At 39.0% G+C, this 18,155-nt stretch overlaps 2 protein-coding genes across 2 annotated transcripts; both read right to left on the reverse strand.

Annotated features, from left to right (window-relative positions):
* Positions 1-2,007: 2,007 nt before the first annotated feature.
* On the reverse strand, positions 2,008-4,524 carry LOC129362701 (tripartite motif-containing protein 16-like; the record flags this gene model as incomplete). The annotated part of the gene is made up of 2 exons (XM_055034406.1): positions 2,008-4,285; positions 4,482-4,524. Coding segments are annotated over 2 exons (1,152 nt in total), but the record flags the coding sequence as incomplete, so codon positions are not given.
* Positions 4,525-7,752: 3,228 nt separating this feature from the next.
* Positions 7,753-9,044, reverse strand: LOC129362928 (E3 ubiquitin/ISG15 ligase TRIM25-like). The gene has a single exon (XM_055034752.1). The coding sequence runs from the start codon at positions 9,032-9,034 to the stop codon at positions 8,279-8,281; it is 756 nt and encodes a 251-aa protein (XP_054890727.1). The 5' UTR covers positions 9,035-9,044; the 3' UTR covers positions 7,753-8,278.
* Between the last annotated feature and the right edge of the window lie 9,111 nt (positions 9,045-18,155).

Here is an 18,155-nt window from a genome sequence, read left to right on the forward strand (position 1 = left end):
GGAAAAAATTGAGCTCCCAACATTCCTCTTGCTCCAAATTAAATTAATGAAAGCCTGAGCAACATGGACTCCACTGCTACCTTCACTTCCTCTGCTGCCATTGTTAAAGTTACAGGTAGACTACAGTTCTGAAACTGTAGTCTACAAAAGAAAATCAACGTTTTTCTTTTGTTCGCTGATTGCTCTGGTTGAAATTCTGCCAGAGAAATCCAGCTCAATAGGAGAAATCCCAGAGCACTGAAGAAAGATGAGATTCAAGCAGAACTGTGCAGGAAGGCAGTGGCCTGGTTAAATGTGATCCAAAGTAGGAAGAGATATGAAAACTCATTCTCATTCACTTCAATGGCTTCCAATCAATCAATCAATCAATCACTTTACTTTGGTAAATTGTCCACATCAAACACAGGAAACAAAGAAAAAAACAATAAATAAAGCCACAGAGTATTTTATTTACATTTGCTAAGGTGTCAAAGGTCAAGTGCAGTTTTGCAACATGTGGCACAGAGTGAACTTTAGAGTGAACTTTAGAGTGAACTTTAGATCCATGTCAAATAATGAAAGTTCTCTTTATGAGTATCAGCTTTTTAATGATGCTGAAAGATTAATATTGACACCCAGTCATGTCATAAAATGGTCCAGAAAAAAAATTACTTTGTCACTATGATGATTTCAGTAATGTTCCTCCCCTTTTAACATCATAGACTATGAACAGCCCAACATCTGGACCAGTATGTTTTCATATGAATGTTTTTTCTTATTAAACCCTAATCTAGTGGTAAAATAGCATGTCACTTTTTGGCATTTGTTCAGGACACTTCAGGCTACATGAGCTTCATTTATTAGGCAGGAAAATGGTCAGAACCTTGATATCGGACTTTCTGTGGTTCCTGTCATTGTAATTTGGAGCAGAATTATGACTGTGTAAAGGTAACCTCGCTGGTTAAGATCAAGAAAAACAAAAATGTATGGTGAATTAAAACAGGTAAATTTTAAAGCAAGATGATTAGACTGGCCTTTTACATTAAAAATGTCTTAGTCCATCTTTCTGATCTACTGTATCAATAACCCATGACTTGTTTCTTCTTTTTCCTTTACACAAACTGAAGTCAGAAGTCAGGATGACAAATTATGAAATCAACACTGCCACCTGTACTTAGACAGCTGTAGAAAAAGACTGTTGAGTTCTATATTCTAGAGATGTAATTTGAAACCTAAGCATAGAAAATGCCACTTGCAATAATCAATGTTTAACTGAAAAGTTGAGATGTCCATTAAGTAGAGACACTTATTGCTAATTCTAATCAGAATGAAGTATCGAATCAGTATTTGAAATTAATATCTTTTCTGTAACATGTAGTAATATGCATCCAAATAAATGTTTTGTGGATATATTAATATTGATTCAGCTCAGTGTGATGTTATGGTGAAGTCATCAGGTCAGATTGACTTAAAAGTTGAAGCTTTGTGCCATAAAATGAATAGAAACTGGAAAAATCTAAAAGAGATTTTAAACGTAAATCTCCAACATTCACATTTTCTTTATAAAAGCATCAAAACTTACAAAATAAAACTGAACTTAAAAAATTTCAGACACAAAGATTACAATTATGATAAAAGCAATACATTTTAGAAAACAGACACAGTCACGATTATAATAAAGAAATGATCCATATTCAGACACATATTCGATTTGAAAACATTAAAATGTCCTCTAGTCACAAGAAAAATGTGTTAATCTGAACTAAAACATCAAGTTACATTTCTTTGTCAAACAAGTCTAAAAGAGCAGCTAAAACTAAGTTTAAAAAAACTCTTTTTTTTAAACAAATGAAATTAAACGTATAAGAAACAAAAACTAAAGTAAAGCGTAAACAGATCTGCTGATGAAATCTTATACAATAATTTATAACAGAATCCAATCCTCAGGATTGGATTCTGTTAATGTATTGAATTGCTGTTTAATCATTAACTTAATGATAAAAATGAATGATTCCTGATTAAGGATTAGCTGATCTGAACATCAGTACCAACAACAATTGTTCTAAAAAATAAATCAATGTAACTACGATTGGTTAAGGTGAATAGAATCCTTCTAAAGAATTAGTCTCCATGGCTGAACAGAAACAGGTATGGGCAGCACCAGACAGGAGAAGTGGGAGAAGTCTCTTACCCAATGACACAATGGAATAGATGGAAAGAGTGGTGTAGGGTTGCAATAAAAAAAAATCAAACAAAGTCCAGAAGTTGTAGAGCTCTCATTCGTTTTATCTCTTTGTTCAAAAACATTTCCATCCAGTTACAGCATGACATGTTCACACACTAGAGGGAGAGTCCCCTCTGATCTAACACACCTGCCTTTTAAAGCATTGGCTCTTCCTTGACTAATTAAGGGGTGGAGTCAACATTTACAAGTGAAAAAAAACATTTGTACTACACTATATTCCTAGAAAGAAATTTACATTTCAACTAACAACCTTCAAAACTAAAACAAAAACAATCTGGGCCCCAAATTAAATCCAAACACATCTCCCTTCCCTCTCAAACAATAGATTCTGAGGTTGATTGAAACACCAGGTCCTTGTCAGCACTGCTCATGGGCGCGCTTCCATGGCAACACCTGACCAGGTGACCTCAAAGAGAAGAAAAATGATTAAAACAAAAACACCAAACAAAGCAAGTTGCTTCCTCCACACAAAATACACTTAATAAATAAATCGGAATATAGAAGCACAAACACATCACCTTTTAGGGAGGGGTAAATCCCTCACAAGTGGCAACATACCAGTTACAGGAAAAACTCTTTCCACCATCGCCATTGTTGCTCCAGAAAACAGTAAAACATAGAGGATAGTGTGCATCCTGTGAACCGTGAAGATTGGTCAGTTTTCATAGTGTACTGATTGCATTCATTTCTTGTAGAGGAGAAGACCTCACTGGTATCTACATGTCAGAGTTTCTAATGAGGAGGGGAGTCTATCCACAGACACAGACTAAGGCTGACTGGTATCACCTAAAGTCCGATATCACCTAAACAACAAACCAAAAGACAAAATATCAGCTGATCTCTAATCAGTCAAGAGGTGATCCAACAGTGAAGTCCTAGCATCAACAATGCAGACTGAGGAACCGAAACTAAAACATATATTTTAAGCAGCTGATCTTCAATTTACTTCTGTCTATCTCAGGTTGATGAACTCAGCTGAGTCTCCATCATCATAAAACCCAACTCCAGCATGTAGCGGCTGGGTGAATGTGGTCCAGACTCTGTGGAGGAGAGTCATGGTTTCAGAGACACTGTAGAAAGACAGAATACCTGCTGTGTGATCCAGGTACACTCCTATTCTAGAGGAAACTGGGCCTGACACACAGATTTTATCACCATTATGATAAAATATGTACCTGTCTCTGTTACAATATAAAACCCACGATTTGTCATTGTATCGAAAATCACTTCTACTTCCTGATCTGCTGATATTCTTGTACGAAACTGCTACTTCAGTTTTTCCTTGCCTTTCCACCTCCCAGTAATGACGTCCAGTCAGACTCTGTCTACTCAGAACCTGATCCCAATCTTGAAATCTGTCTGTATGATAAGAATAATACAGTATTTTCTTTTTTGTTGCTTTTCTGTTTCCCTCAGATAATAGCAGTTTTCTGTATGCTGTGTTTGAATCCAGAGTTATTCCTTCATAATATTTTAAGAAGTCATTTCTGGTCTTTGGTTTTGACAGTAGAACATCCACCTCAGTGACCATCAGTTTAATGTTTTTCCATGTGTTTCTCAGGACGTCCTGTAGATTAACCCTGAACGCTGACACAACTGCTGTCACGTCCTCAAAGTGTCTCAGAGGACGGACATTGATGGTGAATGGACATTTAGACTCACTGAGTTCTGGTAGTGAGAGGTAGTTGAGGAGAAACTGGTTGTGATCCTGTGTGTGTGAGAGCTGCTCCAGCTCAGCGTCTTTCCTCTTCAGCTCACTGATCTCCTTCTCCAGCTTCTCCTGAAGATCTTTGACTCGACTCACTTCAGTTTTCTGCTGGGATCTGATCTGCTGCTTCACCTCAAAGCTTCTTTTCTGGAGGAGACGGATCAGCTCAGTAAAGATCTTCCTACTTTCCACCACAGTTTTATCAGCAGAGACATTGATGGTCTTCAACTCCTTTTGAAGCAGCTTCACATCTTTCTCTCTGTCCTGGATTCTCTGCTGGATTTCTTGTCGACTCACCTGAAGCTTCTTCTGCTTCTCAGCTCTTTCTGCTGCAGCTGGGACTATTTCATGGCCTTTATGTTCACCAATAGTGCAGAGATAACAGATACACTGCTGATCAGTACGACAGAATATCTTCATCACTTCATCATGACAAGAGCAGATGTGCTGCTGAAGATTAGCAGAAGCTTCAACCAGTTTATGTTTTTTAAAAGCAGAAGACTCATAGTGAGGTTGGAGATGATTCTCACAGTAAGAAACCAGACAAACCAGACAGGACTTTGTAGCTTTCATCCTCCTCCCAGTGCAGACATCACAGGCCACATCTCCAGGTCCAGCATAGCAGTGGTCAGCTGGAGAATCATGGAGTCTGCTTTTCTTCAGGTCCTCCACTAACTCTGCTAACAGGGTGTTTTTCTTCAAGACAGGCCTCTGACTGAAGGTCTCTCTACATTGAGGGCAGCTGTAGGTTCCTTTCTGGTTCTCTCCATCCCAAAAGTCTTTAATACAGTTCATACAGTAGCTGTGTCCACAGGCTGTAGTCACCGGGTCCTTCAGTAGATCCAAACAGATAGAACAAGAGAATCTTTCCCGCTCTGGCTGGACTCCTCTCTGCGCCATTTCTTCTCTCAGTGAGAATGAGTGTGAGTTTCACTTCCTCATAAATGAAACTGAAGTCTGCTCTAAATGTGATGTGTTGCTGTAGGGAGGGAGGCCTGCGAGCTGTTAGATCAACCACTGATCTGAAGGGAGGGAACAAAGAACTGTGACGACAATGAGCCTCAGTAGTAGGAGGAGTTTCTGTTGAGTTAAGAAAGAGCTTTGTGCTGTGACTGTGTGTCTGTCTGTGGTTCTTTCTACCCTACATCCTGTCATCGCAGGGTGTTCTACAGCTGAAACTCTTCAATCCCAGCCAGAAGAAGCTTAAGAGAAGTGAATTCCTCTGAGGCTAATGCAAGATAGATCCACTGCATGAATGGTTACTGTCATTTTGTACTTTTTTCTTCAATGACCCTCATTATTGTCCTCATTTTAGGAAACCAGTACCAGGCCTCATTCTTTCCTGAATCTTTATATTCTGTTGCTTCACTGCACTTCTGGCTGCTTCTCTTGTTCATGCTGAGCAGATCCTATATCAGCAAACCATCACACTCACCCACCTGCCTCCTCTTCAACAATCCTCAGTCTGCCCCACATCTATCTGAGAAGAAAGACAAAAAAAATTATTCAACAACAAACACCAGTCGGCCTTAGTCTGTGTCTGTGGATAGACTCACCTCCTCATTAGAAACTCTGACATGTAGATACCAGTGAGGTCTTCTCCTCTACAAGAAATGAATGCAATCAGTACACTCTATGAAATCTGACCAATCTTCACGGTTCACAGGATGCACACTATCCGCTATGTTTTACTGTTTTCTGGAGCAACAATGGCGATGGTGGAAAGAGTTTTTCCTGTAACTGGTGTGTTGCCACTCTTTGCATCTATTCCATTGTGTCATTGGGTAAGACACTACTCCTACCTTGGCGTGGCTTCTGTCAGTCTGTCACAGTGCAACTATGGCTACAATGTAGCTCATTACTGTCAGTGTGTGACTGTATGTCTGTGAATTGATGAATTACTGAATGTAATGTAAAGTGCTTTAGAGTCCTCTGAACTAGATACAGTGCTGTACAAGTACAGGCCATCTACCATTTTACCATTGGACATGCAGGGATAAGATCACACTGACTAGCCCTTCTAAAATGATCCATTTTCATCTCAGAATATTGTCACAGAATATTTCCGCAAGTCGTTTGGCTTATTAACATTTTTTGTGGAAGATGTAATAAGGTCCTCATTTTTGGTGTTTTGCTTTGAAACTCTGCAGATGTATTTTTTGTCCAGTCTGAAGCACGTGAGATCTGTAGTGCCTGACATCAATCATGCTCTGGGTTCTGTTATGAACTCCTGACCTGCTGGTCGGCCACCACTGGGAAGGTTCATCACTGGAGACTTATATGTTTGCTCTGTTCTATGTTGTTGCCTTTGTTTTTTTTTTTTAATTCCTTGAGTCTGGTCATGAAGTGTTGCTTTTTTTTTAATTATTTGACCTCAAGAAGCCTTGATAAGGCAAAAATAGTTTTGATAGCACCTCATAGCTGCCTGGACTAGTTTAATTAGCACTATCTGTGTTAAAGGGTGAGGTTAGGCCCAGTTCAGGTATGGAACAGTTCTCTTAGTGTATCAATAACAGCCTTGAATGATGAAGGCATATTAATACCCAGTTATGTCATTAAATAAATCAGAGATAATTCACTTTGTTATTATGATTATTATTGTAATTTTCCTCCATTTTTAACATCAGAGATCATAAACACCTGACTATCTGGGTCAGTACTGTATGTCTTTAAATAACATTTTTATTAATATTTTTTATTAAAAAACTAACTTGAAATGTTTTTTGTTAGTTTTTTTGTATATTTGTCAAAAGTAAGGTGACAAAAGGCTAATTCAATAAACCTGAAATATTTTAATATCAGGTCCATTTTGTTGGATGTTCTGTGGTTTGTTTCATTGTAATTCAGAGCTGAACTGTGACAATGTAAAGGTGATTTTCCTACCTATGAAATAAAAATCCGGTGAATAAGTGTAAGTTATGATAAATTAATTAAAAGTAAGTACATTGTAAAACACAGTGATGAGGTTTACATTTCAGGCTGGATAAAACCTCTGATGTGGTTCTGTTTCTATCCTAGTCGATCCTTCAGGTCTGATTTACTTCTTCCTTTTACTTTACAGACTCAGCACACAGAAGTCAGGATGTCATTAAGTTTAGCAGACAGAAGTTTGCCAGCTGTATTTAGATATCTATGAGGAAAATAATGATTTTAAAATCTTTATTGTTTATATTTTAGAGGAGACAAAATTGAAACCAGACCCTAGATAATAACATCAGTGTCTAGAAGCAGCATTTCATTCAAGGTTTGAATGAAATGCTTATTTATTTATTTTTTTATTTTATTTGAACACTCACATGTTTATGTGAGTGTTCATCTATAAAGTGTTAAAATAACACTTTATAGAAAAAATGAGGACCTCACTGATGTAAATATCATTACTTTTACCATGTGGAAATGTGCAACTAAATAAAAGGATGATGAGCATTACAACCTAATATTATTTTAGTTCAGTGTGACATTATGGTGAAAAGCTTTAAAAAACACTAGGTCAGAATCTGACCAAAAGAGCCAGAGTTCTGTGCTATCCATTTAATAGAAATGATAATATTTAGTGAGACATAAACACAGATTTGCATCATTCCATAAAATTTTATTCATAAAGAATTTAGTTTGTAAAAAGACAAACATTTCAAAATTGTGATTTGATTTGATCAAATAAAATAACAATTATAGTTATTATAAAGAGTTCTATTCAGACACATATTTGGGTTGAAAATGTTAAAATGTACTTTATTCACAAGCAAAATAACTAACAATAAAACCTTGTTTTACTTTTCACTTTCAAACAAGTAGAAGAACAGCTAAGGCTAACTTGAAAAAAAAAAGTTTAAAAAATGCAATGAAATTTAAGACACAACAACCAGAAACAAAGTAAAGTTTAAAAAGACCAACTGATCAAAAGACCATCACCACACAGACAACTGATCTCTAATCAGTGAAGAAACGATCCAACAGTGAAGTCACAGCAACAACAATAGAACCCAAAGAGACTAAAACACACATTTTGACTAACTGGACCTGAATACACTCCTATGTAAGTTAAATGAACTCAGCTGAGTCTCCATCATCATAAAACCCAACTCCAGCATGTAGCGGCTGGGTGAATGTGGTCCAGACTCTGTGGAGGAGAGTCATGGTTTCAGAGACACTGTAGAAAGACAGAATACCTGCTGTGTGATCCAGGTACACTCCTATTATGGAGGAAACTGGACCTGACACATCAATTCCACCAGAGTCGTGATAAAATGTATAACTGCTTCCATGGCAATATGAAGACCAGGATTTGTCATTGTTTCCAAAATCACTTTCATCTCCTGATCTGCTGATGTTCTTATATGAAACTGCTAGATCAACTTCTCCTTCCCACTCCACCTCCCAGTAACAACATCCTCCACTGTTTTATCAGCAGAGACATTGATGGCCTTCAACTCCCGATGAAGCAGCTTCACATCTTTGTCTCTGTCCTGGATTCTCTGCTGGATTTCTTGTCGACTCACCTGAAGCTTCTTCTGCTTCTCAGCTCTTTCTGCTGCAGCTGGGACTGTTTCATGGCCTTTATGTTCCTCCATAGTGCAGAGATAACAGATACACTGCTGATCAGTACGACAGAAGATCTTCATCACCTCATGATGACGAGAGCAGATGTTCTGCTGAAGATTCTCAGACGGATCCACCAGATTGTGTTTCTTTAAAACAGGAACATCGTAGTGAGGTTGGAGATGATTCTCACAGTAAGAAACCAGACAAACCAGACAGGACTTTGTAGCTTTCATCTTCCTCCCAGTGCAGAAATCACAGGCCACATCTCCAGGTCCAGCATAGCAGTGGTCAGCTGGAGAATCTTGGAGTCTGCTTTTCTTCAGGTCCTCCACTAACTCTGCTAACAGGGTGTTTTTCTTCAAGACAGGCCTCTGACTGAAGGTCTCTCTACATTGAGGGCAGCTGTAGGTTCCTTTCCGGTTCTCTTCATCCCAGAAGTATTTAATACAGCTCATACAGTAGCTGTGTCCACAGGCTGTAGTCACTGGATCCTTCAGTAGATCCAAACAGATGGAACAAGAGAATCTTTCTCGGTCCATCTGAACTCCTGCCTGCGCCATTTGTCCTCTCAGTGAGAATGAGTGTGAGTTTCACTTCCTCATAAATGAAACCAAACTGCTCTGAAGGGGCGGACAAATGAATTGTGACACTATGGTGAAGTAGTAGGAAGTGTTACAAGGTTGGTGAACTCAGGAAGAGCATTGAGGTGTGTGTGTGTGTGTGTGTGTGTGTGTGTGTGTGTGTGTGTGTGTGTGTGTGTGGGGGGGGGGGGGGGGGGGGTGGGGGGGTGGGTGGGTGGGTGGGTGGGTGTGGGTGGGTGGGTGGGTGTGTTGTTTTCCTACCTCCCATAACTGAAGTTATTCAGGCCCAGTCAATACAAGAACTTCAGATTAGTGAAATCCTCTGATGCTGATTCTCAATAGTTGCTACTCATTCTCATTTTGTTTCTTGTACTTTTCCCCCCAATGGCCCTCATTGTAATCCTCCTTTCAGGAAACCAGTTTCAGTTCTCATTTGTTCCTTTGACATCTTTGTTTTGGCTTCATGCTTTCCAAGTTTGTTGTCAAACTCACTTTCAAGCTTTTTGTGCTTTATCACTCCCCTTGCTGCTCCTCTGGATCATGATGATGTGTTGATTCCTCATCAGCAAACCACCACTTACCTGCCTTTTCAGTTTCCATCAATCCTTCATTTTCTCCACCTCCATCTGAAAAAAAGAGAAAAAGGAAAGCATTCAAGAAACAAACACCAAGCAACCTCAGTCTCTATGGATAGACTCATCTTCATAAAAACTCAGCCATGTGGAGATCTGTCAAGTGTTGTCTCTTGCCCAACATATTATTATCTTCATAACCACTTCCCTCTCATCCTTCCCCTAAACTTTCTTTTTATATAATTAGATGCCTCTACAAAGCTTACAATGGCTTTTGGTTTTGTATTCCCCCATCTTTCTTTTTGGGTTCTTTTGAGCCTGGTTGTAACCAGGTCCATTGTAATTTCATTTTTAATTACAATCAAATATTTAATGTTTAATTGTTCATTTTTGTGTGTTTCTTTAAAGCCCTTTGAACCACCCTGCTGTTGAAGTGTTCAACAGCAGGGTGGTGTTAATCAATCAAATAAAATTTGATTGATTGATTGATTGATTGATTGATCGATCGATCGATCGATCGATCGATTGATTGAACGAACGAACGAACCAGTGGTTCCGAAAAAGAAAAAAAAATAAACTGGGCACACACCTCATTCAACCAGACATAAAGCGATACACTTTTTTTTTTTAACTCCACTGAAGTTTATTTCACATTTCAAGTTTTAACAAAACTACAAACCATCTTTACAGTGAAACACTTTGTGTAACTGTTTTTGGTTTGTTTCATTTTGTTTTTTCACTGCTTTACCAGTGATCCACCACACTCACCTGCCTGTCCACTCCCTGACAATCCTCTGCCTCCTCCTCCTCCATTTGGAAAAAGTGACAAAAAGGAATGCATTCACCAGTCTTCAATACGCTCCACCATGAAGTCTCTACCGTCGACAATGTGCATAGTCTGCTCGCAAAATACATACAGTGCGCCTGTATGTATGAGTAGGTTCGAGCATTAAGTCTATCAAACTAGAACTCCCTATGATTAACATTTGCCTGGAGTAACTGTGATGATGATAGATGTTTGTCCTGATTATAAGTGTACTGCCATCTGAACCCCCACTCTGTCTGTCCCAGTCATTGTGCCTTCATGACATAAGATTTTTATGTGTATTATGTTTCTAGAACATAATTAAAGTGGAGTGGAACCCTTTGGGATAAATAAATAATTCTTAATCAGTCCTTTAGGAGCAGCACAAGGGTGTGGTTGTGCCTGCAGGGGGCAGAGAGGATGGATGGTGGACAGATGAATTCCACAGCTCTTGGATGTGCACTTTATATATCTGTACCATTTCCCTAATAGCAGCAGTACAAACTGTTTGTGTCCTGAGTGGGTGGGATCAGCAGCAATACAACTGGTGTTGAGCACCAGGTTGTTCTCTGAACACCATTGGGACAGCTTCTGGATCTTCTCTCTGTACAAGTTTTTCTTATTGTTTGTTGTTAGACCAATCATGATGGTATCACCTACAAACTTTAGAACCCTGTCAGAGGAGTGGATGGCTACACAGTCTTGGATGAACAGTGTAAAAAGAAACAGACTTATATCCCAGCCTTGCGGTGTGACTGTATTGAGGACCAGGGTGGATGATGTTTGGCACCCGATTCTCACTACCTGAGTTCTGTTGGTGAGAAAGTCCCTCCCAGGTCATGGAGGTTCACTATAAGCTTCTCCAGTATTATAATGCTGAAGTCAATGAATAGCATCCTGACATAAGTGTCAGGATGCTGCAGATGTGTCAGGGCTGTGTGTAGTGTACTGGAGTCAGCATCCTCTTTGGACCAGTTCCTTCTATAGGTAAACTGGTGCCTATAAAAAGACCAGCAGGAAGGGGATCATTGATGTGTTTTTGGAAGATCCTTTAAAAGTGCTTCATAATAATTGGGATTAATGCAACTGGGTGGTCAATCACAGAAGGCTTTTTTGGTACCATCATAATGATGGAAGACTTAAGGCAGACATGGACATGAAAATGTCTAAAAAATCCTTCCATCTGGTCAGCACATGACTTCAAAGTTCTTCCTGATACCTTATCCAGCTTTGTTGAGAGCTGGTCCTTGCAGTTTCACTCAAAACCAGTACATATGCTGTTCCCACTTCTCCTTGCAGTATCTCCTCCGACTCTTGGGTCACAGCATGGTGATTGTAAAAACCTCATCTGATTGTTGCAGCTCTGGTGGGATTAAATCTTGCTTTACACCAGATGTAATGGGACAGACCCTCCTAAATGATCAGGTTTTCTTTCTCTAAAAATATTATCTCAGAATATTTTCCTGAAGGTTTTTTGGAGTATCAAGATGGGAAATGTAATATGTTTTTTTCAGCAGTGTGTTTGTCTTCAAAAGCTGAGCAGATGCATTTGTTTGATCAGTTTCTTTCTTATTTCTGAACCATGATCTGGTGAGACTTGTAGAGCTTTACATCATGCTCTGGTTCTTTTGTGAACTCCTGAAAAGCCGTCACTGGGAAGGTTCTTCACTGACTCATGTTTGCTCTCTTCATAGATGATGCATCCGACTGTTTTGTTGAATCCCAAACCCCAGAAATGGCTTTGTAACCATTTCCAGACTGATGGATGTTATTGCCTTTGCTTCTCATGCTTTTTAGTCACTTGAGTTTGGATCAACGGGTGTTGTTTTTTTGGAATCCTTCAACCTACTTCATTTTGTCAGTGAGGTTCTTGACTCTACAGATGAAATATGTTTCTACAGCTCAGTAAAATAGCAGTTGGTCAAACTTGACCCCTCATGCCACATTACTTTGGATCAATACAGATGGATCTTCATGCATTGCACACAGTGTTAATACCTACTTGAATATTGAAATCTCCTGGCCTTCCAGATAAAACTGTAACACTAGAACAACAGAGGAAGGATTCGGGTTGCATAAGAAAACAACTAAATTAGTAGCAAAAGTAATTTAATATTTGTTCCATGCTGCTCAGAGCAAGAGGAAGACACAGACTGCACTATCTGTCTCCCTTTCATTTCCCCTCCTGATCCCTTCTGTATCTCTCATGATGAATGAGGGGATGTGCTGTAAATCTGGGATGGTAGAACACACACACACACACACACACACACACACACACACACACACACACCCCACACACGCACACACGCACACACACACACCCACACCCATATAGAGACAGGCGGTGGGTGAATCTGGGCTGGTTGGTTCTTTTATAAATGTGCTCTGCTGTGTTGGGCTGGCTGCAGTGATGACGATGCAGAATGCCATGACATGCAGACACACACACCTCTTCAGAGCTGAACACACACCCATACAAACACTCTGGTGACGTGAAGACATGTTTGAGTCGAAGTTCTCTGGAACCACTTAGCCAACCACTAGTTGTACAAATGGAAGTTGGGATTTTGATAAAACAAACATAAACGTTTGAAAACAAAATAAAGAAGTTAACAAAACATACTCTGAAATAATTCAGTTCATCTCCTTGCTGTGTTTTGATTGATGAATCAAAGCCTCTACATGAAACATTCACATGAGCACATGCGCTGTCTCACTGCTTATCATATGCAAACAGATACACATCAGTACCACATCTGGCTCTCCATCAGTAAGCAGTGACCCAGCGTTAATGCCTTCTAGTGAAAAATACCCTAACTGCTGAGGTCGCACTTCTTCCTCATCATCCCTATTTGTCTCCCAAAGATTAGAGAACATATTTAAAACAGGAGACATCACGTCTTCATCCCTGGACTACTGTTGCTCCAAACCACAACCAGTTTGAGCTGCTACTTGTTTTCCACATATAACTCTGGCCACCAGCCAGTTATATGTGTTTATTTTTTTACTATTATATGGTAATTCTGATGTGCTGAATCAAAAATTTATATTGGTTTTGCTCAATCAGGCCAACTTTCTGACTCTGCTACACATTAGTTTGGGATATTTTTATGCAGTGATGATGGCTGATTACTGAAAATCCCTGCTGCTCAGACGTTCAAGACATTCGTACAAAAGGAAGTTCATGCCATGAATTTTTTACAATGGAGACATAATTTTCAATTCACATGTACTTACTCTTACTAGTGTTTATTACTCAATTTACAGAAATCCAAGTTTGTAACATTTAATTATTATACTCTGTTTGAAATTTTTTTTTTTCTTCTACAACCTTTTTTGGATGAGAATTATTACCAAAGGTGAATTGGAAAAGTCACAAAAATGTTATCAATTTAGTCAGAAGATCAAATTTCTCTAAATCAAATAGGACTAAAATCCTGATTGAGAAAAATGGATATCATTTTTGGATTGAAAAATAGTCCTGATTCAGTTGAAAAAACAGACAACTTATAAAAAATCCATTCTTGTAACCCAGTGTTGCCAGGTTGGTTTTGATAAATTTATTCTCATGAAATAAGATCATATTTCTGGTATATACTCATGATGTCTGATACTAATATTTATTTGATTATAAAAAACACTTGAGCTGAAGCAGGAGGAGTCAGAGGACAGATCTGTTTCCAATTATATTGCAAAATTTAAGAAAGCCATTTAATCTGACAGATTGTTGATGCTCTAAATAAACTAGTCATGTGGAAACATTTAAGTGAAGATCTGTACGTTTTCAAACAGATAGTGCCCTCATGCTACACTTTGCTTTATGAAACCAGGTTGCAGCTTTATTATTGGACCAAATTGCTATTGTACACCCAGAGAAACCCTTGAATATGAGCAGAATGCTTGGACAGCGTTCCTGCGGCCGCCCCGGCTGCCGCCCGGCTGCCAGCTTCCATTATCAGCACTTTCTGGTGTCAAACCACTCATTATTTGCTGCTGGAGGGTCACTGCATTCTGATGACAAGGTCAGCATCCTGGACCTGTGGAGGAGCCTCAGAGGGAGCCACAGTGTGAGTGTAACGGTGTGTGTGCGTGTAAGACTGAGCTGGCGTAGGGTCTGGGTGTCCAGATCCACTTCTCCAGTGGTCCTCTGGTGGTCTGATGGTTTTCGATATTGTCTCAGTTCCAAAATTAATCATATTTTCCGTTAAATAATAAAATAAAATCATATCAGAGGTGCCAAACTGTTGAAATGATGACTTACTGTGGTCTCATTTTTATACTGTAAAAACCTGTGAATACTGAACTGATGTAAAATCATGCAGCAGTAACACAACATTAATACAAACAACACCATGCAGACACTCATTCTACGCTGATGTCAGATCATACTGTCGTTATGATCTGACCTCTAGATTTTTACACCCTTCATTTTACTGGCTTCATTTCCTCACTGTAAACCTCAATGAATTTCATTGTTAAATGCATCGACATTTTTAGCAACATAAAGTTTTTCTCAGCAACTTCCAGGCAGTAATCAACATCCTGCTTTAAGACCATGAGTTCAGTCATTCAGAGGGAATTTCAGTCCAAATGCTTACTCAGGCAGAGTTTAGCATTCAAAGGTTCCTTCAATAATCTGCTGCCATTGTCTTCTGTCAGTGGCCAGATCTTGAAAATGTTGCTGAGCTCATCAGTTTGTTCTTTTTCCCTAAGAAAATACAAATCTGTTTTCTCTGGCCAACATCAATGCTTCCACTGTTCCTCTGATGGATTTCTGTTTTTCCCCTCTTTCCTGCCTCACTGTGACTGAGCGCTTCTTTGTGCAGAGAAGAACCAAATCTATATTTGGTCCCTTTCAAACCAGTCAGTCAGAGAAAATCATTGAACTGTTTACCCAGATTGATTCTTAGTTGGATTAGATCTGCAGTCGCTCCATGATGTTGTTTCATCAAGTTGAATTAATGGACTCTGAGTTTGAAACTAGCATGGAAGTGGACTGAACTGAGCTCTGCTGGGCTGAACGTGTCGGCGGTGACACAGAAAAATTTGCAGTACCGTAATTCCGCCACACTTTGCTTGATCTGAGAAAATCCAATGGTTTCTGAAAGGGGAGCTTTTCAGCCCATATCAGATTATTACTGTAATTTCACTCCCCCCGAAGCAGGGAGTGAAATTAATCTGAAGTCCACTCTTTTAATATGATGTAAACTGCAAAAATAACTTGCGAGAAATTGAAAGTTCCTGTTGTTTGTTATATTTGGTTTAAAACATATGTACATTTTTATTAACCTTTTTTTAATTGTATTGCTTCTACATTTGATCCTGCAAACAGCTGGGGTCTAAAAATGATCTAAAAACCTCTGGTAACAAAAGTACTTATAAAAGATTAAATTACACTTTACAAATTCGGTCACTTCTCATGTTTATTTTAATGATTAAAACGATAACGTGTCTAGAGAACATGCATGTCACAGATTTATATTCATATCACGTTTGCAATATTTTGAATGTAAAGTTTATTGCTCTGTCAGGTTAAATTCCAGTATGATACAGTGCAGTTTACGGTTGTAATACATCAAATTTGAAAATATTTTATGAATACTGTTGTATTCCAGCAGCTTGGTGGTTTAGCTGCCTGCACTGTTTGGCTCTTTTAGTGTAACTCCCAGTAGAGTTCACACTAACTCCTCTGGGCAATTTCCAGATGATTTTCGAGTTTACAGTTTTCAGCTCAGCTTTTCAAAATCTGTAATCAGTCACTTCAGGTTTCGTTTGGTTCTCATGTAGATTAGATATGCTGCTGTACCGGGAACACAATTAGCTTTTTTTTGGGTTTTTTTTTTGGGACAAGTAGGGCGTTTTTATTGCTGGAAATTGGAAATAAGAAGCAATTTAAACTCAAGAGGGTTTCTCATGAAAATCATGTTATCCATCATATTTGTTTCAGCTGTGGACTGCACCTGTTACTCTCCAGTTTTATTTCCTTTCTTGTGTTTTACACTCTCTGTGGTTCTCCTCTGCTGGACTTGGAAACTTGATTCTGCATGGAGAACAAAATTAACAACTGACTTTGTCAGCACAGCTCTTCTTAAGACATACTGCTTGGTAAACCACTGATTCTTTTTTTACATTTTTATCTCCTAAGGCCACTTGACCACATTAATCAAAGCAGCCTCTTAGAAATATATTCCTAAAATTGATACCAGTTAGGGCTACCTATTTCTTCTGAAAAGTTTAATAAATTGATTTTGGGATGTGTTCTTACCAGCCCTGATTAGTCTGCTTTAAGCAAACTTTGGTTCACTTGCCTAGAGACGAAAGTCCAGTTTGTTTGAGGAAGTGTTAATGCGTAATTCTGAACAAAACAGAACTCTGGTCCACCAGGAAACCTCTGCCTCAGTTTGATTGAAGTGAACTCTGGTGCGGGTCGACTGGATATGTGAACACCAAGCGAACCAGAGACAGCTCCAAAAGCAGGAAGAGGGCTACAGCACAGGGCATTCTGGGTAAATACAACCAAAACAGACACACTAATGTAACTCTAGCGGGAGAAATGGTTTGTTGTCTTTAGCCGAAGACAAAAGAGAAATCCTACAAATACTGAAATCTGACGCCTCTCCATTTTTGTTTACATGTTGTAAATAACAAAGCTGTGCTCAGTGTCTTCTTTATATGTTTTTGTATTGTTTCCTTCAGTGGTTCTTGGTGCAGCGCCACCACAGGCGAGGAGGGGAAAATGGTTTAGCTCATTTGTTACACTGCAGAGTGAAAGAGAACCACAGCAGATCAAATGTAGCACATGTTACAACTTCTTTCTTATTTTAAAAAAATTATTCAATATGTTTCAAGTTTTAAAAAAATTACCTATTTTTATTAATCAAAAAACATTTCACAAAAAAGGCTTTAACCTATTACTTCCAACAGTAACACGTCTGCACAGTTACTGCTCCAAAAGACTCCTGAAGTCATTGTGAGGACTGCAGTCAGCAGAGAAGTGAATGTTGATTTTCCAGCGTCCCGCAGAAATACAGGAGTATTTAACAACGATCTCCCATCCCGACACATCACTGTTCACCGAGAGCAAGACTGAAGCAGCTTCTTGTCTTCTCAAGCAGAAAGATGGAAATTGTTCAGTGAAACATTACAAACCTGAAAGATCAGGAAACCTGACCTTTCAGGTTTTCTTAGAATGGAGAGGTATGTTATTATTGTAGGTACAAAATACTCCAGAAAAACATTAAGTAATTCATCTGCTGGTTTGCTGAACAGGTTTCCATAGTTTCCATAGTTCAGCTCCTCTTATTGATTCTAGTTTATGTGAATTTATTTCTGAGGTATTTATTTTGTATTTCATATCTGTGATTATAGCTGATCTGAAGTCTCAAATGTCAACTTTTGCTATTCAGTTCAAAGACAGAACCTTTTTAAGTCAGTATGTGAACAGCAGCCGGGTTTCCCTCTTGCACAGTGCAGACACACGTTGGAACGCGCTTCCTCTGTGATGCGTAAGGACAAAAACTTTTCCGCACGTTTATCGAAGTACAAATAATCTGCACTGACAGTGACTCGGCTCAAACGGTGACTGTGGGTTATGAGAGGAGAGAAACAAGTCCTGACCGAACCCTGCCACCCATATCACCCTCACAGTGAACATGCATACACAAGCAGCACACTCACATCACGTCTCCTAAGTCTAGCCCTGCGGCTTTATCCCGTTTTT

Source organism: Poeciliopsis prolifica, unplaced genomic scaffold (assembly GCF_027474105.1).
Source record: "Poeciliopsis prolifica strain line A6 unplaced genomic scaffold, Auburn_PproV2 SCAFFOLD009, whole genome shotgun sequence".
NCBI classification, from domain to species: domain Eukaryota; kingdom Metazoa; phylum Chordata; class Actinopteri; order Cyprinodontiformes; family Poeciliidae; genus Poeciliopsis; species Poeciliopsis prolifica.